The sequence below is a fragment of the Ochotona princeps genome, chromosome 21 (assembly GCF_030435755.1).
Source record: "Ochotona princeps isolate mOchPri1 chromosome 21, mOchPri1.hap1, whole genome shotgun sequence".
NCBI classification, from domain to species: domain Eukaryota; kingdom Metazoa; phylum Chordata; class Mammalia; order Lagomorpha; family Ochotonidae; genus Ochotona; species Ochotona princeps.
Window position 1 is genome coordinate 7,644,073 of NC_080852.1, and position 25,228 is coordinate 7,669,300.

General features: G+C 49.3%; 1 protein-coding gene across 1 annotated transcript in view; it reads right to left on the minus strand.

The window, feature by feature from the left end:
- The window catches only part of GXYLT2 (glucoside xylosyltransferase 2), a 64,539-nt gene extending 41,911 nt beyond the window's left edge, over positions 1-22,628 (minus strand). The window contains exon 1 of the mRNA XM_058678584.1: positions 22,177-22,628. Coding sequence (XP_058534567.1) covers positions 22,177-22,451 — 275 coding nt within the window. The 5' untranslated portion in view covers positions 22,452-22,628. The remainder of the gene's footprint in view (positions 1-22,176) is intronic.
- Between the last annotated feature and the right edge of the window lie 2,600 nt (positions 22,629-25,228).

A 25,228-nucleotide genomic window follows, 5' to 3' on the forward strand; every position in this document is an offset into this window, starting at 1 on the left:
GTTGTAGATCAAAGTGCCTGGGTTTGACTCCTGGCTCATCCCCTGCCAGTTCAGATCCTGGGAGGCAGCAGGGGACAGTTTGCTTGATCGTGCCCTTGTCCCCGTCCCCCCACCCCCACCCCAAGGGAGACCTAGATTAAATTCTCAGCTGGCAGCTTACACCTGGCCCAACCTCCGGCTGCTGCAGGCATTCCGGGAGTGAACTAGAGGAGAGGAGGTGCTTTCTTTTTGCCTCTCTAATAATAAATCAATGCAAGGCCACCCTATCACTGTCAAAATCAAGTTCAAACTGCCAATTGCCAATTCCTACTTCCATCTCCTGTAGCTGTCCCTGCAGCCTTAGGTTGGATGAACAGCTACTCATCCTCACAGCCACAGTCATATCATATTCATAGTCTGTTTCAGTTTCCATCCCTGAGAGCATGCGATGCTGGTTCCAAGTCTTGGCACCTGCACTCTCTCTCTAGTGTTCTTCCCCACCCTCTTTTCCTGGCTAACTCCAGTTCACTTATTAGCTAACAAATCATTGCTGAATACCTACCATGTGTCAGGCACTACCTAGTGAGCAAACCCAAGAGGCTTGCTTTTGCAGAGGTTACATTCTATAAGGGAAAGACAGAAATACATAACAGGCCGAGTAGGTAGTAACTAAGTGATGTCTCTAGGAAGTTTAGACGGTGGTAAGTGCTTTGAAGGGGAGCAACAGTTGAACAGGAAAGGGTACCAGGAGAGGCCGCTGGGCAGGTGCAGGAAAATGCAATGCCCAGGAGGGAAAGCCACCATGGAGGAGAGGTGAGGGCGAGGGACTGAGGTGTGTGTACTGCTGGGGGGAGGAGTCCAGCAGAAGGGCCGCCCAGAGACAAGCTGCAGAATGCAGGCATGCCTGGAGGACTTGCGGACCCCCACCCGCAGGACTCATGCTCTCCCCCTTGGCTTCAGGGGTGGTTTTCCATGACCATCAGTAAAACCAACCCCCCCAAATCCCATATAGGAACAGTGGTAAGGATGTGGAAAAGACAATGCTAGAATGACAGCCCATTACAAAAGAATCACAATCAAGACACCAAAGTACAACATAAAAGAGATTTCATATAAATGCATGTACTGAAAATGATGCCCCCGAGCATCGGAACACAAGCGTGATCCCAAGGGACTAACAAGACATCCAATCACGCTATGACCTGAGACATGAACACACTCCCCACACCCACGAAGAAAGCAGGGCTTCAAACTTTAGCCTCACCCATCAGGGTTCTGTATGAACTTCATATCAAGCGCTAACCATACAGTCAGCAGAGAAATACAAAATCAGACAATGAAGCAATTGATTTTACTTTTAGTTTGGTTAGGTATTAGAAAATGAAAGGCTTGGTCATCCTGAGCCATGGTTGTGGATAACAATCACGGAACAATGCAGGAACTTGTAGGGGTTTGAGGTTTGGTCCACCTGCATGAATAAGGACATCTGTCCGCCATACCTCCTCTTCTACTACTACATATACAAGGGCCTTCAAAAAAGGTTATGGCTGGATTAAAAAGAAATGCATGCTGAAACACAGAAAGAGAGATCTTTCATTCACTGATTTACTTTTTAAATGGCTGCAACAGCCAGAGTTGGGTCAGACCAAAGCCAAGAGCCAGAAACCCAGCTCTCCTACCTGGGTGATAAGGATCCAAGCACTTGGGCCATCTTCTGCTGCTTTCCCAGGTGCATTAGCAGGGAACCGGACTGGAAGCAGAGCAGCCAGAACGCAAACCAGTGATCCCATATGGGATGCTGGCATCTCAATTGGTGGTGTAGCTGTTTACACCACAGCACTAATTCCTAATAAACTGATCTTTTAATTCTACTTTGCATAAACTTTTGAACCTGAAAAAACTCCTGCATGTTTGCAAAAGACTTAGGCAACAATGTTCACAACAGATTTCTTCATGACGATTAAAAAAATTGGACATAAAACTCATTGTTCATGCAAAGGAGAATCATGAAGATACCCAATATATTTAGAAGGGGGAATTTTTTATCTGGAAACCAGTGAAAAAGAACAAACCAGAGTGACATGCACCAACTTAAGGACAAAGAGCAAAAGCAGCGGTCTGAAGAATGACGTCACTCAGGTGAAGCTGAAGAACAAGCAAAACAGCACCGTGCGTCATTCCCAGGGAGACGCAGTTTTCAGGATGGAAAAATTGAAAATGTAGGAGAGTGGCTATTTCTGGAGATTCATATTTCTCAAAAAGAAAAAAAAATCTATATATTGGGACCAGCATTGTAGTGCAGTGAGCAAAGCCTGAGCCTCAGCTACTCTGCTTTCCAGACGAAGGCCCAAGTACCTGGAACCCCTACCACCCATGTAGGAGACCTGGATGGACTTCTACCTGGCCCAGCCTGAGCCATTGTGGCCCCCTGAGCAGAGAGTCAATGAGCAGAAGATCTCTGTCTCTCCCTGTCACTCTGCCTATCAAATAAGTATATATTTTTTTGCCTGAAAGTGAAACTAAGAGAGAGAGGGAGAGACAGAGAGATCATCCATCTGCTGTTCACTCCCCAAATGGGTTCAATGACCAGAGCAGAGCTGGTTTGAAGCTTGGAGCCAGGGGCTTTTTACGGATGTTTCACGTGGGTGCAGGGCCTCAAGCACTTAGGCTTTGAGCACTGGCACAAAGCACTCTGTTGCTTTGCCAGGCCATAAACAGGAAGCTGGATCTGAAGTGGAACAGCCGAGACAAGAACTGTCACCCATATGGGAAGCCAGCGTTGCAGGCGGAAGATTAGCCTGGTGTGCCACCACATTGGTCCCAATAAGTAAATCTTCCTTTTTCTTAAGTGTTTTTTATTTTCATCTAGCTGAGAAGCAGAGAAAGAGAGAGAGAGAGAGAGACACAGAGAGAGAGAGAGAGAGAGACTTCTCATCTGCTGGTACATTCCCTGGATGCCTACAACAGCCAGGAGTGGGCCAGACAGAAGCCTGGAGCCCAGCACTCCACCCAGTTCTCCCATGTGAGTGGCAAAGATCCAAACACATGAGTCCCCATTTCCTGCTTTAGCAGGAAGTTGGATCAAAAGTAGAGGAGTCTGGACTTGAATGAGGCATTCCAATGTGGATGCAGGCTTCCCAGGTGGCAGCTTAACTTGCTGCACCACTCCCTCCAAAACGATTTCTTTGTTTATCTGAAAGCAGAGTTACAAAGAGAGAGAGGAGAGAGGCAGAGATCTTCCATCCACTGATTTGACACCCCCCACCCCCACCATGGCTGCATCAGTAGGGGCTGGACCAAGCTGAAAGCCAGGAGCCAAGAGCTTCTTCTGGGTCTCCCACATGGGTGCAGGGGCCCAAGGACTTGGTCTTTCTTCCACTGGTTTAGCAGTGCCCTAGCAAGAAGCTGGATCAGAAGCAGAGGAGACTGGAAACCATGCCCATACAGTGCCTTATGCCACTGTACCACAGAGTGCTCACCAGCTTCTTAGTTCTCAAGCTGAGTGGTAGGCACACAGACTCCATCTTGCTATTATCTGTATCTCTTTGTGCCTCCAAACTATTTGGCAAACACATTTCTCTCCCCCATTAAGAAATCCTGCACTCACCTGCAGCAAAGCAAGCCACCACTGGGCATGTTGCAGACTCCCAGGGCTGGAGCCTGCCCAGCACAAGGAGCAGGGGCCAGAGATGCCAGCAATCTTTCATGCTATCTGGTGACAGGTCCAAGAGAGAAAAATCAAAGCCCCTACTGGTGCCAGTTCAGGTGTCAGCGGCTAGGATTTACGGAGACCTCTGCCAGACCCGCTCTGCTTCCTATCCTATTACAGGAAAAATCCCAGGCTGCAGGCAAAGAGCACTTGTGCTGTGCGCTCACAAGGAATACAGAACCGCAAGGGCCCTACCGTGGTGTGCCTTTCACCAGCTCCTACCCCCCAGCACACTCAGCCCCTCTCAAATGTCACTGGGTCCCAGGCAGTCTGGGCTAGGATTCTGGGACTCGTTAACCCTTTGAGTCACTGCACCAAACAGTGGGTAGATGGTGGGGAGTTTCAGTATTGTCTCCCTGATGGTTAATAACACTCCTAGCTACCCCTAGTTATGAAAGAGGACTGGAGTTAACGTTTGCTGCCCAGCATATCCACTTCTATTCACTTATTTGAGGGACAGAACTCTCTTCTGGTTTACTCTCCAAATGCTTGTTGGCGATGATCCCTGGCAGGGGAGGAAGCCCTGAGCTGGGAACTCAAACCAGATTTCCCACATGCATGACAGAGACTCAGTCACTTGAAACAGCACCCACTTTTTCCTAGGGTCCCCATTAATAGGAACTGAAACCGGTTATGAAGCCCAGGTACCCCAACATGGGCATCTTAACCAGAGTCTTAAACTTCTAGGATAAACACTTGCCCCGTTGACTCTGGCTGCTAACACTGGAACTGAAAGCAACCGTTTCAGCCACTGCACCGCTGCAGCCTGACTGGTACCAGGTACAACCTGATGGGTGCTGGGTTCACACTTTCTAGAACAAATCTTCTCTTGCAGAAATAAATCTACTCCTGCACTCCTAGCAGCCAGCATTCATCAGTTCACTGGAGTGCAGCCTCATAGCCTAACTCCCTTCCCTGAGGCCTCATCTCTTAAGGATCCCATCACTTCACCACCACACTGGGGACCAAGCTGGCAGCCCACATAGCTTTGGGAGGAACTATCCCCAACCACAGCAGGGCACTAAAACAGATCCTCTCTGAGTCTTTCTGCCTCTCTTATTTCCACCTGATTCTTCCGCCTCAAAGTCCGGTTCTCTTCCTTGTTGCTCATGCTGTGACCCTGGCCCACATCCCTCAACATGTGCCCCGTGTTGGGATCAGAAGAGATGCGATAAATCACATAGGATGTTAGGCTCCCCACCTAGCCACACAGCCTGACCATCGGCAGAGCCTGTGAATGAGCAGAATCCCAGCCTGCAGGGTCTTGTGTGAGGCCCCGGGGGCAGCACAGCACCCAAGGTCTTCCCAGTCAGGCACTGACCACCCACCTCAACTGACATCCTGCTTCTCCCCTCTCTCCCAAATTTTCCCCCATGCAGTTCCATCCTCAGCCTTCGCTGGAAGGATTCTTGATGTCTCTTGCTTTAATAAAAACATCACTACCCTAGGAGAATACCTCCTTCCACGCCCTTCTCCCTCCACCCAGGGTGGGGTCTCACAGTAATAATAGCTGGGGCAGGTGCCCTTGACCTTTATGGTCAAACCCTGACACGCGACACATCTGGAAAGGAAAGCTTGACTCCTTAAGCTGCTCCATCTTCTCCCTGTCTGTCCTTGAAGGATAGTCATCAGTCAACTAGCTACCCTGTTCTGTTCATCTTGGAGTTCAGCTCACAGCACTCCTCCCACTTCCTGTTCCTCTCATCACTCTGGGCTCGTCCATTACTACTTCAAAGAAGCTTTGCAGACTCTTGACCCTTCAATCCTTCCTTTGTGTCTTCTTCCCCATCTCTCTCTCTCTCCCTTCCTTCCTACCAACCTGCCTCCCTTCCTTCCGTCTTTTTGTAGGCAGAAAAATAGAGAAAGCAAGCTTCTACCCTCTGACTCATTCTTCAAATACTTGGAACAGCCAGGACTGGACCAGGGCTAAAGGCAAGAGTGGAGTGCACAGTCCACACTTCCCAGGAGGGTGACAAGGACCCATGTACTTGAGCCATGACTTGCTGCTTCCTAGGGCATGCCCCAGCAGGGAGCTGGAATTGGGAGCAGAACCGGCTTGGAACTCACACATTCTGATGTGAGATGTGGGGCTCCCAACCAACGACTTAACCAAAGGCCAAGCATACATTCCCCTGAACCTCCACGTACATCACTGCTTCCTTCCTTCCACCCGAGACGCCCAGGGTCGTAACCTTCACACAAACCACATACTCCGGTTAAGAGGTTCTCCTCTGGGTCTTTGCAAGGCCCTAAAACATCATCGAAGGAATGCCCTCAGATTATCTACATTTTATTTCCTTCCAAAAACTCACCTCTGTTTATGATTACATATTCTTGCACTGTAATTTATATCTAGTATAAAACGTTACATATAGAAATGATCATAAGCTATACACATAAACAAAGATATCTCTTTAGAAAAAGATTAGGCCATACAATGTGCTTTTAAACTGAAAAACAGAAGACATTGAAAATTTTACCTATTTTTCCATAAACTTAATAAAATGTTTATTATTTGAGAAACAAAGGGAAAGAAAGAGGGGCAAATAGATATAGAGCACTCATCTGCTGGTTTGTTCCCTAAATTCTCAAACAGCCAGGTCTAGGCAAGGGCTTGAGGCCACAGCTGGGTTTCCAGGAACTCAGTCCGGTCTCCCGCATGTGGAGCAGTGACCCAATGACTTGAGCCATCACCACCGCCTCCCACCGTCTGCATTAGAAGGACGCTGCAAAGGAAAGGCCACTGTTCCTACCAGGACAGGAGGTAAACTGAGTAGGGCTGGCCCATGGACCCACTGGTATGCGTGAAATCTGGCATTGGGAGAGGTTCTGATGGAAGAGCTTGGGCAACTCCTCTGTCAGGACACAGGTGAGTGAGTGCAAGAAGCATGATAGGAAACAGCCCAAAGCAGGCCATGGAAAGGTACCCATTGGCATACATTGGGCACAGGTCAGAGCAGACCAGGCTGAACCAGTTCATGTCACCCACTGGCAAATCCAAGCACCAGAACAGAGTGTGGGTCGAGCCAGGTTTGGTCGTGACACAAACCAGTGCACATTATGGAATGCCAAGGTGAGGGGCCCCGTACCACATGTGGCCGCAGTGCCCAACCAGCACACGTGAGAACCAGGGAAGGAGGGGGCAGAGCCAGCAGGGGGAATGTGGGCTGCCCTGCTGGACAGCTACTCCCACTGGAGAGCGTGGGTTGGGATGGGAGCAGACCAGGCCAGGCAGGGCTACAACACCTGTGGGTCTCATGTGAGCTAGATCAGGAAAAAGCCAGGCTGGGCTGACTGTTCCGACTGGTGCTAGCAAAAATTAGAGTGGGTGAGGGTTGGTTGGGCTTAGCTGCAGCATCAGCTGGCAGGGACTGGCACTGGAGGCTAAATCTGTCAAGTTTAATTTCAGAACCACCTCTAGAGTACAAAATCCGGGAGTGAGAGTGGCCTAGAAGGGAAATAGTGGGCTCCTCCCTCTTGGATTACTACTCCCACTGGAGAGCACGAAAACCAGGACTGGGGCAGAAGTGGCTAGACAGAAAGGCAACCAACAGCATGTGTGTGGGCTGGATAGTAGAGCTGGTTAGGTTGAACTAAGCTTCAATGCCCATAGACATGTATGAGAGCCAAATGTGATGTGAGACAGACTGGACTAGTCTGCTGCACATACTGGCAAGCACGGGAACCAGGGCAGGCCTGGTGGGGGTTATTGTGGGTCGCTCTGACAAGGCTGCAGCTCCTACTGGTTTATGTGAGGGCCGAGTGTGTTTTGGGCAGAATCAGGCTGGAACACCCATTGGTTCCAGTGGAAGACAGAGCTAGAAACAGAACTGACCCAGCAATTGCAACCACCAGCTGATTGGGGCGACGGACTGTATTGGGCCCTGTACTTGCAAGTACACACAAGAATCTGGTCTGGGATCACTTCAGACAAAGTTTCTTTGGGGATCTCCCCAATCGAACTGCCGGGCTCAGAACCCTAACCATGAAGAGAAGTACAAGTTCCATGGTCTGCTATGGAGTGCAAGGGCCAGAGTCGAGCCTCCTCAGAGGCTCAGACAGAGCCATGGAGAGCATAACCAGCTGCACATGGAGGATATGGCAGTGTATCGGAACATGCAGAGGATACCTGGCATCACAACAGAGGACAGAACAAATTAATCAACTAACCCAGCCATATGTTGGCAGTGAAAAACCGGGCAAATGGAGACTCTAACGTGGACTATGTCAATCAGTGGATTCTGCAGCAACTTCATTGTGCTTGGAATGACGAGATTGGCAGCAATTCATAACTATTGAACTATCAAAACCATTTGAGCCTGACCCTTGGAGCATACCCCACATCAGGGACTTGGGATGGGTGGGAGACTGGGTGGGGCTTCTCCCTTTATCTCCCCCTTTACCCCACATACAGGAAAAAAACAATGTGGAAAAAATGTCGTAACCACTTTCCTGTAACCCTTGAACCTTTTTTGCCAAAGGCTGTCAAAAATAAAGAAAAAAAAATGAAAGAAAAAGAGAGAAGAAAGCTGGAGTCAGGAACCAGCTCTTAGTAAAGAGCTGAAGCCACGCACAGAAATCATGTCTTCCGGGCGCCTTAAGCACCAGACCAAACGCCCATTCCCACAAAGTAAATTTGGTAAATGAAAAAAAAAAATCGTTACACAATAAAACGTTCAGGATTTTGTATGTTACTTCTGTGTTGTTGTTCAATTAAATATATATTTCTACAGCTGCCCTAATAGTGGGCTTATCTTTTCACATTCCTACATTAATTATTTTTAAAATTTTTTTTCTGATTTCTGCTTGTCTTTGAACTGTTCATTTTCATGGGCTATCTACTCTTCCATCCAACTAAAGCACGATAAGCATTTGCCTTTTATTTGCCTTTTATTGTTTCCAGCTACTGTCAGTTACGTGTGTATTTCACAACCTTACACCAACCATCTGTGAAACAGAGATTATTTTTTTTTCTTTTGCATTGCCACCATAAGCTACATTCCCAGAAATACAATTACTGGGTTTAATATCATCTATTATTTAATCAAGAAAGTAGCAATTTTGATAGTTTCTCAAAATTTATCCAAGAGCTCTCTAGCAAAACATCAGACCATGAGAAAAAAAAAATCCTTAACACTCAGCATCCCAGGCACCTTGAGCTGCTCATAGGATATAAGCATGGGGCCAACTGCCCAACAAGACCAATTGGACCTGCATGAGCTTAGTGTTGCCTAATTCCACCTCTGTGCAGGTTGAAATGCTGCACCAAACCACAATAAGTTTCAAAGCGAGAAAGTTAGCTGCTTTCAGTTCATTTTGAATCATCTCCATCAGGAAATCTCTGCTTGGTGCTAATCAGGTTGGAGCATCTTCCTAGGATTGCCCAGGCCTCCCCTTTAACCTACAAGAATGCAGATCTCTGGGACACAGACCTGAACAGGCATGAGGACCAAGCTAGACACTAACAGCACTGCTCACTTTTCTTCACATTCTACTGTTCTGTTACACTCCCCTTATGTTTTTCCACAATCGCTGACCACGGTGCAGTTTCTGGAGAAAAATCAATGTCCCGAGGATGTGGAGAAACTAGAGCTGCTGTTGGCATGAGAACCTACCCAACCGCTCCACACCTGGTTAGAGACCAACAAGAGTTGCAAACATCTGTGCACATGGAAGCCGGTGCCCGAGCACTCTTCACAAGAGTGCAATCCACATGTCCATCAATGGATGAACGCACAAAGAAAATCAATCACAAAACGGATTTTTGCCTGGCAAGAAAAAAAGAATGAAGAACTGACGCATGCTAAAACATGCATAAACCTTGAAGGCAGGAAACTTATAAATGTGGAGAAAATGTGAAAGTTCATCTACCCGGTGAAATACAGCCACAACCGTGAAAAGTCCAGAGTAGGGAGAGATATGGGGACAAACAGTAGATTGATAGTTAAGAGAATGCGGTAATGGCATGGCTCAAAAAGTTAACCTGCCACCTACAAGTGCCAACACCTCATCTGGATACAAGTTCATATCCCAGTTGTTCCACTTCCCATCCAGCTCCCTCCCTGTAGCCTGGGAAGGCAGTGTCGGATGATCTAGAAGCCTTGGGACCCTACAACCACATGGGAGACCTGGATGAAGCTCCTGGCTCCTGGCTTCGGATTGGCTCAGATCTGGCCATTGCAGCCACCTGGGGAGTGAACCAGCAGATTGAAGATCTTTCTCTTTCCTTTTCACCGTAATTCTGCCTTTCCAAAAAAAAAAAAAAATATTTTTAAAACAAATAGTTAAGAGGAACGTTGCAGAAGAGCAAACAAGAAGTGAGAGTGCATCACAGGCACAAGACTTCTTTCCAGGATGAGAAAAAGACTCTGCTGACGTTGGACATTGGTGACGCTTGTACAGATCTGAAGGGTATTCCAACTTAATCTCAATAAAACCATTACTAAAGAAATGCACGTTGGCATGTAACTGGATAGGGTTGTAAAAACGCACAAGGCAGGCGATGGTAGGCAGCAATTTTCCACAAATCAGGATGCCATGTGGGACTGACTCAAATGCAGAGACTCTTCCCCAGTGGTCCCGGCTAGAGTCCTCTCCCTGCACAGATGAAAAAGGAGATTGACAAGAGCAGAGGTAAGTCGGGGTGGTGGTGCAGAGGAGACAGCTTGCCCGTTTCCCTCCCTGCCGCCTGAGACAAAGTGTTTCCTTAATCGCTTAAAAGTCTCAAGTGTGTGACTTAATTAAGCCTCAATTTCTGGAGTATATAAATAATGAAAGACACGTTTAAGTGTAGTGCTGTTTACTTTGTCGTCGATTACTGCAAAACACACTGAATTATTAAAGTGAGTGATTGTTCCACTCAGGCTGTCTTTGCCACTGTCTTCCACTCCCTCTTATCACTGCTTCTCCTTCACTGACAAGCTAAATTAACCCAGGTCAGCCTGATGCTGCCAAGTGGGCTGCGGCTCCCAGAGGGCGCTGGATGGGAAACCACGCTGCCTTCCACCACGGCCCCAAGCCACACTGCCTTCGATCATGGCCTCAACCATGCTGCCTTCCGTTGCAGCCACAAACCACGCTGCCTTTGACCACGGCCCCAAACCGCATTATGCACAACTCACTGTTGAGCAAAGAAAACTAGAATGTTTGGGAGAAAATGGTAGAAAATGCATTTTTAAGAAGCTGAATGTTCTCACCAGAGGGGAAGAAGAAATTAGTAGAGTTACTCCTCTTTTGCAAAAAAAAAAAAAAAAAAAAAATTTTTAGTTTATTTATTCACAAGTCAGAGTTACAGTTGAGCAAGGGAGAGAATCTTCCATTCACAGGTTCTGTCTTCAGATGACTGCAGTGGCTGGGCCTGGGCAGGGCTCAAACCTGGGGCCTGGAACTCTGTCTGGGTCTCCCACGTGGGTGGCAGGGGCCCAGGCACTTGGGCCATCCTCTGTTGCCTTCCCAGGCACATTGGCAGGGGGCTGGATCAGAAGCAGAGTAGCTGGCCTGACAGGACATGCAGGTTATCATAGGTGGGGGCTTAACACACTGCTCTCCTACACCACCCACCCCTTCCTGACCCTCCACCCCACGGTAGAACCTTTTACAAGATGAGTCAGCTTCTTTGTTTAACATGGGGAAGTCTGTAAGCTAGGCCAGCAAACGCAAACACCTTTCATGGCCCCTAGAAAGCAGACTGTCACCAAGTGCTGACAGCTGAGCTCCTACCCTTCCCTACCAACCATGGGCTCTGGCAGACAGGAAGCTCTTGCCAAGAAACTTCTCCACGGAAACTGTGGTTACAGAGCCCTGTGTTCAACACCCAGACCAAACACTAAGGACTTTGCTAACAGGCTAACTCACTTTGAATTACCCGTGGTTTAGAGTTAATATCATTCACCTTTGTACACAGACAGAAAAGCTGACACATGCCTTGAACACATGCTCTTGTCTAGTATGCAGAGAGAGCCGAACAAACAGTGTCCAGAGAATGATAAACAACCAAACAAAAATGACAGGGCAGGCGGCTTGCTAAAATGAGTTGCTAAAATGTGTTTAATTCTGCATAGCACATATTTTGTTTGGTTCATGACCTCTAAAATGTGGCTGTGGTCCTAAGCAAAGTCTAGGTCTAATGAGTAGGTGTCGAAATATACAGACAACTTGTGTGTGTGTGTGTGTGTGTGTGTGTGTGTGAGAGAGAGAGAGAGAGAGAGAGAGAGAGAGTCAGTCTGGACACCATGGAACACACACACACACACACACACACACACACACACACAAGGACCCAAACCTGGGGAGGAGCTACAAGGCTGTTAGGTTGTATTTAGGAACGTGCACAAGTGAGTCAGAAAGAGCCCTCTCTGCACAAACGCAGCAGGGCTCAGTCCAAGGTTGGATTGAAGCCTCCGGCTCATAGTCTGCCTTGCGTGCCCCATGCAGCGTGAGATGACCACCTGTGCTCTCCGCGCGGCTCTCTTGCCACTGGCCGTGGTCACTCACTCTTGAGTTTCTTGAGTCTCTCCCAAACTGTAGGACAGTGCCCAGGCTGATCATAAGTTTCTTTCTTCCTGATTGTTTCTGACAAATGGAGATTCTGTCTCCACATCCCCACCCCTTCTAATTAAGATGTGGTGGAGATTTGGAAATATGAACCCAGAGTGCTAGTTTGAAATAGATGGCTGCTGCATGTGAAAATTCTCAGGCTTTAACCTCAATTTCCTTTAACCCATGTCCCCTGGTGAAGAACATCTGATACTGTGAACACCATGGCTTGTGACTCCAGGGCCAGTTTTCAGCTAATCCTTGTGATTCCTGCCAAAGTGGGAAGACAAAAAAAAACAGAGTGCAGACTGAAACCTAGCCAGAGGTTCGGGTCCCCCAGGAATAGCGTCAGTGGGCACACAGGTCCCCCAGGAGCAGTGTCGGTGGGCACACCACCTTGTTCTGCTTCCCCGAGGACACCTGCAGATTCCTGGCCAATGCTCCCATCATTCCTGGCTTCCCTCAGCTGGGCACACCAACCCTGGAGCAGACCTCAAGCTGCAGCCATCCAGAACTGTAGCTCACAAACTCGCGAGGACAGGCCAATTCCCCTGGAGGATGAGGAGGGGTTCCTGCAGCCGCCTCCACTGCCCCGGCTTCTAATGAGGACCAGAGGCCTAGGGTGGGCCTACCAAGTACTGTTCATGGAAGCTGAGTCATAGCACCAGGCCCTAGCCATTTCCTGGCCTTTCTGGAGAGCCCGTTGAATCTGCATCTCAGCTCTTGCTGACACTTACTGACAGTCTCATTTTATACATATCTACACATGTATTTGCAGGAGGGACTGACACCGAGCAGTTTGGAGGAGGGAAGCTGGAAGATCTTTATGGGTCAGACCAATATACCAGCCCAAGTGGGAGACCTGAGCTGGGCTAGGTAGCATCCACCACCACACACCAGACCACACTAAAGCTAAGACTGGGGGCCTGTCTGGCAGGGCTAGATCACAGTACTTGCCAGTGTGTGTTGGAACAGGGGATACTGAAATGCTGTCAATCTCACCCACAGGAACAAGGGCTGGGCCTAGTGGAGGTTATTGGGGGTCACTCCAACTAGGTTGCAGTTCCCATTGATGTACGTGATAGACAAGTGTGTGGTGGGCAGGGCTGGGCTGGGCTGCAGCACCCATTGGTTTATATAAGAGATGAGGATGGAGACAGAACTGACCCAGCAATTGCGATTACCAGTGCGTGCATAAGCTGATGTGGGTGATGGTCAGAGCCAGAACCCATACTGGCAAGCACACACAAGAATCAGTTCTGGAATCACTACAGACCAGGTTTCTTTGGGGATGCCTCCAACTGTTCCACTGGGCTCAGAACTCCAACCATGGGGAGAATCACAGGATCGGTGGGCTGACAGAGGAATGCATGTGTCAAAACTAGGCCTCCTTGGTGGCTTAGAGCAGTGGAAGGCATACCCAGATGTACATGAAGGATATGGTCGTCCACTGGATCCTGCAGAGGACACCTGGTACTGTACAGGATGGAGGGCAGAACAAATTGGCCAACTATCCCAACCAAGCGATGGCAGCATATATCTGGGTGAACGGAAACTCTAAGGTGGAATATATCAGCCAATGGACCTTGGAAAGATTTCCTCATCCCTGGAGTGATGAGATCGATAGCATTTCAGAACTATCAAAACCACCTAAGCAGAACCCACAGAGCAAGCTCCACACCAGGGACCCTGGGATGAGATCAGGTGGCCATTCCCCATCTCTGGGTACTGAGGGGGGTTGGGAAGCTCTTCCCCCAGATTCAGGAGGAAGAAAAAAGAAAATGCAAACAATGGCCACCCACTTTCCCATAACCCTCAACCCTTCCACCTTAACCAACTATGTAAACATCATTAAAAATAAAATTTCAAAAAAAAACAATAGCACATGCATGCATGCACACAGAGATCTCTCATCAGTTGGTTTGCTCCCCAAATGCCTGGAACAGTTAGGGAGGGGCCAGGCTGAAACCAGGAGCTGGGAATTCAATCAAGCTGCCCCCTGTGGGTTGTGGGGGAACTGGCTACTGGAGCCATCTACCTGCTGTCTCCCCAGGTGCACATCGTGGGAAGCTGGCACTGGCAGTGGAACATAGGCCTTGCAGTAGTGGATGGATATCCTAAGTGGCATAGTGACATCTTTTTTTTATGTCTTCTTTTTTTTTTAAAGATTTATTTATTTTTATTACAAAGTCAGATATACAGAGAGGAGGAGAGACAGAGAGGAAGATCTTCCATCCAATGAATCACTCCCCAAGTGAGTGCAACGGCCTGTGCTGTGCCAATCTGGAGCCAGGAGCCAGGAACTTCCTCCAGGTCTCCCACGCGGGTACAGGATCCCAAAGCATTGGGCCATCCTCGACTGCTTTCCCAGGCCACAAGCAGGGAGCTGGATGGGAAGTGGAGCTACCAGGATTAGAACTGGCACCCATACGGATCCCAGCGGGTTCAAGGCGAGGGCTTTGGACACTAGACCATGCCGCCGGGACCCATAGTAACATCTTAACCATTGCACTAAACATCTTCTAACAAGCTTCTTCTGTTGCATGTACTACGACAGTTCTTCAGCTGCACCATCTCATTTCACCATTGAACTTTGGAGAAACTCAACATAATGCTGAGGAGAACTGAGGTAGATACAGAGTCACACAGCTAGTTAGTGCAGTCTAGTTAGGGTTCAGTTTTTTTTAAGATTTATTTATTTTAACGGTGTTACTATAAAAGATCCTTGCTGTGTTCTGAAAGGTTTGGGGGTTATTTTGCATTACCATTAAATAACACATCATTAATGACGTAAGCAAAGTCTCAGCATGGGGCTGTCACAGCAAGTGCTGCTTCTGGTCCTGAGTTCTTTCAACATAGTTGTATTGAGTACCTAGTAGGAGATCATCTGTATTGTGGGTGCCAGTGATTAATGACCATTAATGACCATAAAATACAGCCGTCACAGACTGACCAGTTCAACACAAAGCCAACTCTCCATGGGGTGTGAGGAGGACACTGCTGCCTTGCACTGCTAGGAAGGCTGTTCTATGGAGGCCACAGGCCTGGAAGGAGTGAAGGATCAGGGTGTGAGGATGTGAGCTGAGAACATTCAGTGTCAGGACCAAGTCAGACAACCCTGCTGTGGAAATGAGCCCACTGCGGCAGAAACAGAGAGAGTCGGCAGGGAGCTACCTGAAATGACGTCAGAGAGCTAAAGAGGGTTGAGAACTGGCAAAGGTTAGAGGCCCCCCCACTGCTGCATGCTGATCTCAGTGTGATGGGAAGTCAGTCACTGGAGGACATACCTCAGCCCAGAGACCTTGTCTGGTCTAGTAATTCCCACAGCTGTGTAGAAAATGGACTGCAGGGGGCGCTAGAGTAGACATTACATAAACAGTCTGGAGGTTACCCCGGTGGTCCTCCCACCCCCGCTTTTTAAAGATTTATTTATTTTTATTGGAAAGGCAGATATACAGAGATGAGGAGAGACAGAAAGGAAAGATCTTCCATCTGCTGATTCACTTACTCCCCAGGTGGCTGCGATGGCCAGAGTTGAGCCAATCCAAAGCCAGGGGCCCAGAGCCTCTTCCAGGTCTCTCATGTGGGTGCAGGGTCCTAAGGCTTTGGGCTGTCCTCAACTGCTTTCCCAGGCCACAGGCAGGGAGCTGGATGGGAAGTGGGGCCGTCGGGATTAGAACCGGCACCCATTTGGGATTCCAGCACTTGCAAGGCGAAGACTAACTGCTAGGCTGCCTCATCAGGCCCCGTGATGGTCCCTTTTAATCTTGTCCTCCTGGAAGATGGAAAATCAGTTTGAACAGGAAAAGATGGCACAGAGAATCTAAGCCACACGCGAAAAGTACAGTGGGAGGCCACAGTTAGGGTCGCCTGATTCTAGGATACAGGTATTTTGCTCCATATACCCAATTCTTCTTTCAGCAGATTAAGCCAGTCCCCCTATGCACAACAGGGTATTGTGTGTGAGTGTGTGTGTGTGTGCGCACAGGTGTGTAAAAAAACATGGGCTGTAAGGATGAGTCTGAAGACCAACACCCCATACCGAGTCTGTGCTATTCAGGGATAGCAACATGAGGCAAAGACTAAATCTTTCCAAATTCTTGGCTTCCAGGGAGACCCAAAAGTGAGGGCCTCTGTGGTGAGCAGAGCCAGTGTCTGCCCTGTGACGGTAGTAGATGTGAGCATCATGATAAGCAAAGGAGAGAAGGGGAGTTTCATGTACATGCTCAGAAATCACCCACCTCTCTGTATTAAAACAGGAAACTGTAATAGAACAGCTCGGGTGGTGTGTGTCTGATGCCAGTTCCTGTGTATCCCCCAGGTGACCCACCTTCAGTTACTGTAAGACTTCGCGGAGTCCCTGGGCTGGTCATTGCTAGATGGTCTAGTTTGTGTAGATACAACATGATGGTCTTTCTCCATGTTCTTTTGCGATTATGTTTACAAATTTCTTTTCGGTATTGAGAGAAAAATAGCCCAGGCACTCTTGACAGAGGATCTACCCCAGGCAAAAGGATCTGAAATGTAAGCTTGGGGGTCTCCCTCTTCTGGGTCTTCTATCCTTCACACTGGTTCCTACTCTACCGTCTTCTCCATTCCCATCTACACACCCACACATGAATGCTGATTCTTGGAGTGATTCATGCAAAAGTCCTGGAAAAAAAACAAACAAACAGGAAATCTGTCCCTTCTTCCCAACCTCCTGAGTGAAGACCATTTCTTGATGTGATGCATGCCAAAAACCTAAGGCATGGATGTACTGGATGACACAAACCTAGCTGATTTGTATCCTAAAGAAGAGAAGTTCTTGGGCACCTTCCGTGTAGAAAGTGAGATTTAGAGACCAAGAAGGGGACTGTGAATGTATGCTCAAGTCAACTGGGAACTTTAATGCAGGTGCAAGAAACGTACATCAAAGCTAACACAAGTGTTTGATAGGAGATGTACAAACATTAACTCCAAGTTTATGCTAGAAACTGAAGCTTTCCATGAAATCTTGAGTTCATGAGGAGGACAGGAGAGAGGCTAGAAAATCTAGCTTGTGTCTGTGCCTTCATGGTTCCCTTCTCCCCTTCCCTGAACTGCAGGCTCCCCACACCTTGTGCTTTGGGGAGCCCACTGCTGGGGTGAGGTTATGTGAAGGGTGACTGTTCCCCAAAAGAGCACTTCCTTTCTCATTTTCTAATTGCTTTGTAACACATATGTGAACTCTCCCCATCCCTTCTTTCCCTGAGCAAATAGAATAAGTAAATCAAGATTTATTAGTAATGAAAAAAAGAGAGAGAGACTAATTAGAAACTTGGGAGTGACAGAAATAGTGGGACTAGTCTACCTTTCTGGAACAGAACCCACAGGGCTTACCGACAGAGGAGGCCTGAAGGGAGGCAGAGAGGAGTCGCCGGCTACTCAACAACAGCCAGCAGAGTTAAGACTGCTGCCTAGGGCCAGCGTTAGGGTGCACAGGGAGGTGAAGCCGCCATCTGCAACACCAGCATCCTGTATGAACACCAGTTCAAGTGTTGGCTGCTCCACTGCCAATGCACCTAGGAAAGCAGTGGAGGATGGCCCAAGTGCTTGGACCCCTGCACCCACATGGGAGACCCAGAGGAAACTCCAGGCTCTTGATTTTGACTTGGTCCAACCCCAGCTGTTGTGGTCATTAGGGAGTGAATCAGAGGACAGAATCTCTCTCTTTCTCTCTCTCTCTTTCTCTCTCTCTTTCTCTCTCTCTCTCTCCGTCCCTGCATTAAAAAGAAGACAACGACTCATGGCCACAGAGCATCACAGTTATTTCGTGAGGCCTCCAGATCTGCACTGTACTCTGGCGCTAGCCCCTACTGACAGCATGCCACAGGCTCAGATGCCCCTAAAAAGGCAGCAGCTCTATTGACTCAGTCATGAGGTCCCTGAGATGCCTTATCTCAGAGACCAGAGGGAGCTGCAGGAAACGGTGCCTCCTGACGGGCAGGGCAGGTGTGCCCACTTCCTCTCACTGAAGCCAGTGGGGCAATGGGCAAATTTTGCAATGCTTCTGTAGTACCCACAGCCCCCCCCCCACACACATATACATACGTACATGTACACATATTCATACATACACACATATGCATGCATACACACATATACACATACACACATGCACATGGCAAAACTGTAGAAGACAGCAAGTCCATTCACCATTGAACACTGAGTCCCTGGGCGGGTATACACACAATCAACATTGACACAGGGAAGGCCTTCAGGTAGCCTTGGTCTCCCCAGCACGTGAAGACAGCCACATCCAAGCCAATGCAGAAGGAAACGAAGGGAGTCTAGGAAAGGGTGGGGGTGGTAATCAGCAGGGCCTCAGGAGGGAGCCAGTCAGTGAGACACCGGGATTTTGCAAGAAGGGGAGCTCAGGGGGCCACGGGAGGGCTGGCATTCTGCTGCCAAACTGGATGATCTCATCACAGGATTATCCAATGTCCGAGCAGGAAGAGATCTGGGAACACTTTGGGAGCAAGCGATCGGATCATTCTTCAGATGAGAAAAGTAAGGTGAAATGACTTGGGACTAGAACCCACTCTACTGGGCTCCATACTCCAAATTCTTTAGTAACCACACTAATTAGCAGTTACATCAAACTTCCTCTTTCATCATAGGCCCAGGCAGGAGCCTGCAGAAGCCTGGTGGAGAGAAGCCTTCTAAGGATTCTGTTCCCAAACTCTGTCTCCTCTCCCAAGTCAGTCCCATTAAAACAAAACTCACTTCTTGATAAAGATCTCACATATCGATCAGTGAGGAGGCAGCCTGTCACTTTTTGACGTGGTTGCCAGGAAGCTTAGAGTTCAATTAACACTCAATCCTCCTAAGTACAGTGGCCTCAGTTTTTTGAAACAGGATTTACTTCCCCTTGCCTCTTAGGACATTTTGCTTTTTTAAATAACAACTTCAATGGCTTCATTGTATATGTGTCTTTTCTAGTACAACATCTCAAGGCTTTTTGGGGAAGATAAACAGGTGTAAGTCACTAATGAACCAAAACATTAGATTTCCTTTCTCTGTGCTCTGGGACAGCTACCTGCAGATCCCACCCTTGACCTAAAAGCTCAGAGCTTTTCCCTTGGATTTGTTATTTCTAGAAGAGGGAGACTATCTTGGACGGACTGCATACAAATAACTAGTTAGGAAATTGTAGGGTCTACCGAGGCAAGCCCTTGGAATCTTGATGGAAATGAAAACAAGATGTGGAAAGGGAGAGCTGTGCTGCCTACACTGACGTGGCAGAACCTCATCCCGCATAGCCTAGGCAGCTGGGACCCCGCCTGGCCCGCAGGTGTCCCCTCCAGCCAACTCCCAGCTTTCCGCTAGCTACACCCACCAGCCCCGGCCTCCCCAGGCAGGAGAAATGAGCTCACAAGGCCTTTGTCCCCTTCTGGATGCTAGCCACAGAAGGAGATTAAAGCTCTCGCTTTCTGAAAACATGAGGCTTTCTCCTTCCTCCTTAAATGAAATTCCTCTGAAACCACAAAAATGTGGTCCGTGCAGGAGGGCAGGAAGGGAGTTCCATGCAGGGACCCCCACTCCCCTCTCCTGCAAAATCTCCTTGCCCTTCTGACAAGTTAACAAAAGGAGCAAAGAAGGAGGCCCAGCAAACGTCAACTGTTTATATATTGGAAGCCGAGGCAGCGTGTGGCTTTTTGTTATTTCCACTCTGTCCCGAGTTCTTAAATGTTGTTCTTTATTCCGATGGTGTTGGCCGTGATGTCAACGATCATCTAAGAGATATGTTCGAAAGAAAAATGGCTTTGAGAGAATTGTGGCTCATGGAAATAGCTGTTCCCTAAAGCATCCATTTGGATTCTATTCATGGTCTCCTCCAAGTGGGAGCCAATTTGTTCAGATAGCGACAAGAAGATGCAGCCCCAAGAGTTTCCAACACCTTGAAGCTTGAGACAGTTCCAAACAACTATTATTTAAAAAAAAAATCTGATTCTGAATTGTAGGGCAAGACCACCCTGGGACATCACATAGTGGGAGAAAGCCCACCTAGAGCCAAGGCTGCTGGGATTGGTGAACTCCGGGCAAATGCCCAAGCCTTGTACAACAGTCTCTCCATGTGCCTGAAAAACACAGACAGGCTGGGGAAGCCATCCATCTCTGACCCAACTGGGATTCTGGAGGGCTGGGGCCAGGCCCGAGAATCTGCATTTCTAAGTTCCTGGAATCATGCTGGTACTGCCAGAAGCTCACGATTTCAGAGTCACTGTCAGAGTGCTCAAGTGTGGATGACACAGTTACATACAGAAAATATGCCAGCCATGACTAGTATTCATGCTTGCTTGCTGTCAGCAGCATCCCTATGGCAATCAGCTATGCTAAGGAGCTGTCAGCATAGGGGCAAAGCCCTGTGGTGTAATAAGTGCACCTACCAACCGCAATGTTGGCATCACACACAAGCACTGATTGATGTCCAGGTTGCCCCACTTCCCATCCAGCTCCCTGTCAATTTGCCTGGGGACAGTAGCAGGGAATGGCTCTAGTGCTTGAGCCCCTCACATCCACGTGGGAGACCCGGATGAAACTCCTGGCTCTGGCTTGGCCCAGTCCTGGCTGCCACAGTCATCTACAGGGTGAACCGCTGGATAAAAGCGCCAGCTCTCTCTCTCTCTTTCTTTGTTTTTTAAGTACATAAATCTGAATAATAATAATAATAATAATAAAGGAACTATCGGTACTTACTGTAAGTAGTTTCATTGAAATTAGAAATCATAGTAAACTTGTGGTTAGGCTCAAATCCACTCTAACCCATCAAAAGAAACCCCAGCCCATAGGCAGGAGACTTGTGATGAATTCCAAATTTCTACAGAAATAGCCTTATGTTATTACAGAGCGTACACATTCAGAAGGGGTTGTTGAGTTGTCAGCCTTCACAAGCAATGCCAAGTCCACGGATTCCCCCTCCTCAAACTTGGCAGCACCCATCTGTTCATTGACTCCCAGGCACAAGAGAAATATAAGCTGACACAGCGACTTCTTGAGGTTTCGTGTCTTCTCTCCTAGCTACAGCCCAAGTGCCAGACACACTTAGTCATTATGGTCAAAAAAGAATTCTTCAACTCGTTTCAAGTAATTAAAGGAGCCCAGCAAAAGCGGACGTTGCGAGGGCAGTTGGAACAAGGGCTCTGAGAGAGCGGAGGAAGCAGACCCACTCGGAGACTAGGGCATTGTGAGGATGCTCTCCACGACCCTGCCCTGACACACAAATCCCTAACCCGAGGCGTTCCAGCAACCCACCGGCTGAAGACAAAGCACGCTTAGCTTTGCTCTAGCAAAAAGGAGCACCAGGCAGCACGTTCAAGGTCAAGATGTTCTCCTCACAGCACCCCTGGGCCAGCCAGCGCCTGAGGGAGGAACAGAAAACCCCTACTGTGCCCTTCGCGTGCGGCGCACCACCCCTTGCAAAGCAGGAGACTTGTAGGTGGAATTGACTTCTGCGCCTCCAGGTTCAACAGGGAGGCAGCCTTGAACTTTGCCAACTGGATCAGATCTAAGTTCTTTTAGCAAGAACTCTGCAGTGCAACATGAGAACTGGCTCCAGCCTTCTCGCTCCGGGAGGGCTGTGGAGAACTTAAACAAAGGGCGCATGTGGGCAACAATGCGAAAGAGACTCCTGCCCTTGACACTTTGAAAACAAACCCCAGAACGTGCAAGCCCCCTCCCCTGACATTTCTCCAGACCTGTGCCGGGGCGTCAGCGCTTCGCAGGCAGGAGCAATTGCACGTAGGTGCTCATCTCTTCTATTGGGGGAATATAGAGACCTGGGCAGTCCCTGGGTTGGAGGGAATCCTGGGGGGGGGGGGGGTTGGGGGGGGCGGTCCGCCGTCCAGCGCTAAGCCTGCAAGGATGGGGGGGAGGGAGACCAGCTCCCTCCCCCTCCCCCAAACAGGCACTGTGAGGTTGCCACGACTCACCTCGCCAACTTCTCCAAGCTCGCCGCGCCCCGGCGGCCGGTTCGGGGGCGCGGACGCGGGGGTCGGCGCCTACGAGCGCCCGGGCCGGCCCCCGGGAAGACAACCGGCCCGGAGAGGCGCGCGGGGCCCGGTGCGGGGTGGCGCTGCGGGGCAGCCGCAGGGCGCGCGGCCGGCTCGGGGGGCTCGGCGCGGCCGGCGCGCAGGGGCAGCAGGGCGAACAGCAGCGCTGCCAGCGCGAGCAGGAGCAGCGCCGCCGCCTTGCTGCGGAGCCTCATGGTGAGGCGCGGCGGCGGCAGCAGCCCCCGGGCGGCGCGGCCCCTCTGCGCATCGCGGCGTGCCCAGCAGCGGCGGGACGAGCGCAAGCGGCCGCCTCTGGCGCCCGCCCTCGGGGGACTGGGGTCGTGGCGGGCAGCGGGCGGCGGCGGAGGAGGAGAAGGAGGAGGCAAAGGAGGGAGGCGCGAAGCGAGGGGTGGAGGCTCGAGCAGGGCTCCGGGAGGAGCAGCTCTTGCCTACCGTACTGTGTGGAGTAGTGGCCCGCACGCCCACCCGCACGCCCGCTGCGTGGATCACACTCACAGCCACTCCATTCATTCACTCATTTCTTCACTGCCTAATTCACCATCTCCTTCACAGCGCTTGCGCCACTGCATCCACTCTCCCGATTCTCTCGTGCCTTGATTCCATTAGTTCTTCCACCATCGACCATTGATTTTATCCATCTCTGCACTCACAGCCTCTCCACTCTCCACTCAGGCGGAGACATCCTTGTCCTATTGGTGCACAACATATCCCTTCAGATAAAAAAGCGCTCCAGATCTCTCGCTGTATCTATTGATAGATAGATAGTCCGTCCGGATATGAGGTCTGGTGGTGTCACTAGCGTGGTCTTACTGGAGAAGCCACACAAGTTTCTGAGGGTTAATTTGCTTTCATGCAAAGCAGAATGAGACCATGCAGCTCAGGGATGTTTTGTGGGCATTACATTAAATCATGCATTCAGAGAAACTCGCTCACAATAGATGCCCAAGTGAAAGTTCAGCACAGTTCATGCAATAAACCACAGCTCATGGTGTGGCCAGAAATGCAAGCATTCCGGCTTCACTTGGCTTCTGGCAGAGATTTGCAACAGAGTAATGACTTCACAGCCCCCTGTAAAAATGGACCTGAAGGGCCCAGCGGCGTGGCCTAGTGGCTAAAGTCCTCGCCTTGAAAGCCCCTGGATCCCATATGGACGCCGGTTCTAATCCCAGCAGCTCCACTTCCCATCCAGCTCCCTGCTTGTGGCCTGGGAAAACAGTCGAGAACGGCCCAAAGCTTTGGGACCCTGCACCCGTGTGGGAGACCCGGAAAGAGGTTCCAGGTTCCCGGCTTCGGATCGGCACGCACCAGCCGTTGCGGCTCACTTGGGGAGTGAATCATCGTATGGAAGATCTTCCTCTCTGTCTCTCTTCCTCTGTGTATATCTGGCTGTAATAAAAATGAATAAATCTTTAAAAAAAAAATGGACCTGAAGACTTTGAGCAGAGCCAACCACCAGATCAAGGGCAGAGCTTACCAGTTGTTCTCTCCACACATTCCGCTCGCAAATCTGAAACATTGGGACACATCCTCTTATCCACAGTGGAGTCAACACAGGCTGAACTCTATTAACTTTTTCTCAGCAGGCACCAAGTGAAGAAACTTCACTGTTACCAGTGTTCCTGATTTCTGCAGGGGTCCAAGTTGGCTTAGAAATCATCTAAATCCCAATGGTATTCTGAACTGTCCTAGTAATGATACCAAGTTCTTTGTGTTTAACTATCTAGGGACTAGATGGTTAGCAACCCCAAGCCTCCTGCCAGACAAGCATCTTGGAAACAGCAAGGCGCTAGCTCGAGTGAGTGGTAGCTGTTGCAGGTGAGCAACCACAGACAGTCCCTTGGTTCTCAATTGGCAGGGACAGGGATGATCACCCTGTCAGGAAGCCTATGAAATAACTGGAAAGGTGAGTTGGGCTGCCACATAACCAGCAGGTTCTATGGGCATGCTACTAAGCATCCCACACTGCTCAGGGCACCACAGTGGGATATTCCTGAAACCCTGTTAGAATGGCTAGCATCCACGACCCTGCAACACTGCATGCTAGTGATGATGAAGGGTGACAGAAAATGTCACACAGTCGCTGATAAGCATGCAAAAAGTATCACCCGGGCCCAGTGTGGTAGCCTAGTGGCTGTAGTCCTCACCTTACATAGGCCAGGATCCTACCTGGGAGCCGGTTCTAATCCCAGCAGCTCCGCTTCCCATTCAGCTCCCTGCTTTTGGCCTGGGAAAGCAGTCGAGAACAGTCCAAAGTGTTGGGACCCTGCATCTATGTGGGAGACCTTTGAAGAGGTTCCAGGACTCCTGGCTTCAGATCAGCACAGCTCTGGCCGTTGCAGCCACTTGGGGAGTGAATCAGTGTACAGAAGATCTTCCTCTCTCTTTCTCTCCCTCTCTCTCTCTCTCTCTCTCTCTCTCTCTCTTTAACTCTGCCTTTTGAATAAACAAATAAATCTTAAAAATAAAGGAAAGCCACAGCTTTCAATGGATTTTCTGTCTTCCCAAAATACTATGATTTTTTTCTTAAAGATTTATTTTTTAATTTTTATTGGAAAGTTGATACACAGAGAAGATGAGAGAGAGAGAGAGAAGATGAGAGAGAGAGAGAGAGAGAGAGAGAGAGAGAAAGGGATTCCATTCACAGGTTTCACACCCCATATGGTCTCATCAACAGGCCAAGCTGGTTCTGTCTGAAGCCAAGTGTCTGGAGCTTCCCTTGGGCCTCCCATGTGGGTGCAGGGGTCTAAGCACTTGGGCCATCCTTTACTGCTTTCCCAGGCACCTCAGCAGGGAGCTGGATCTGAAGTAGAGGAGCCAAAGCAGCACCCATAGGGAATACTGTTGCCACAGGCTTCACTTGCTCCTCCCTGGGCCCCTAAGCTTTAGCACTCAATTGAGGCACTGCGCTCCAAAGTATTTGCCCAAATTAGTTGAAATTGTGTGTCTGCACAGAACTGCAATTTACAGGAGT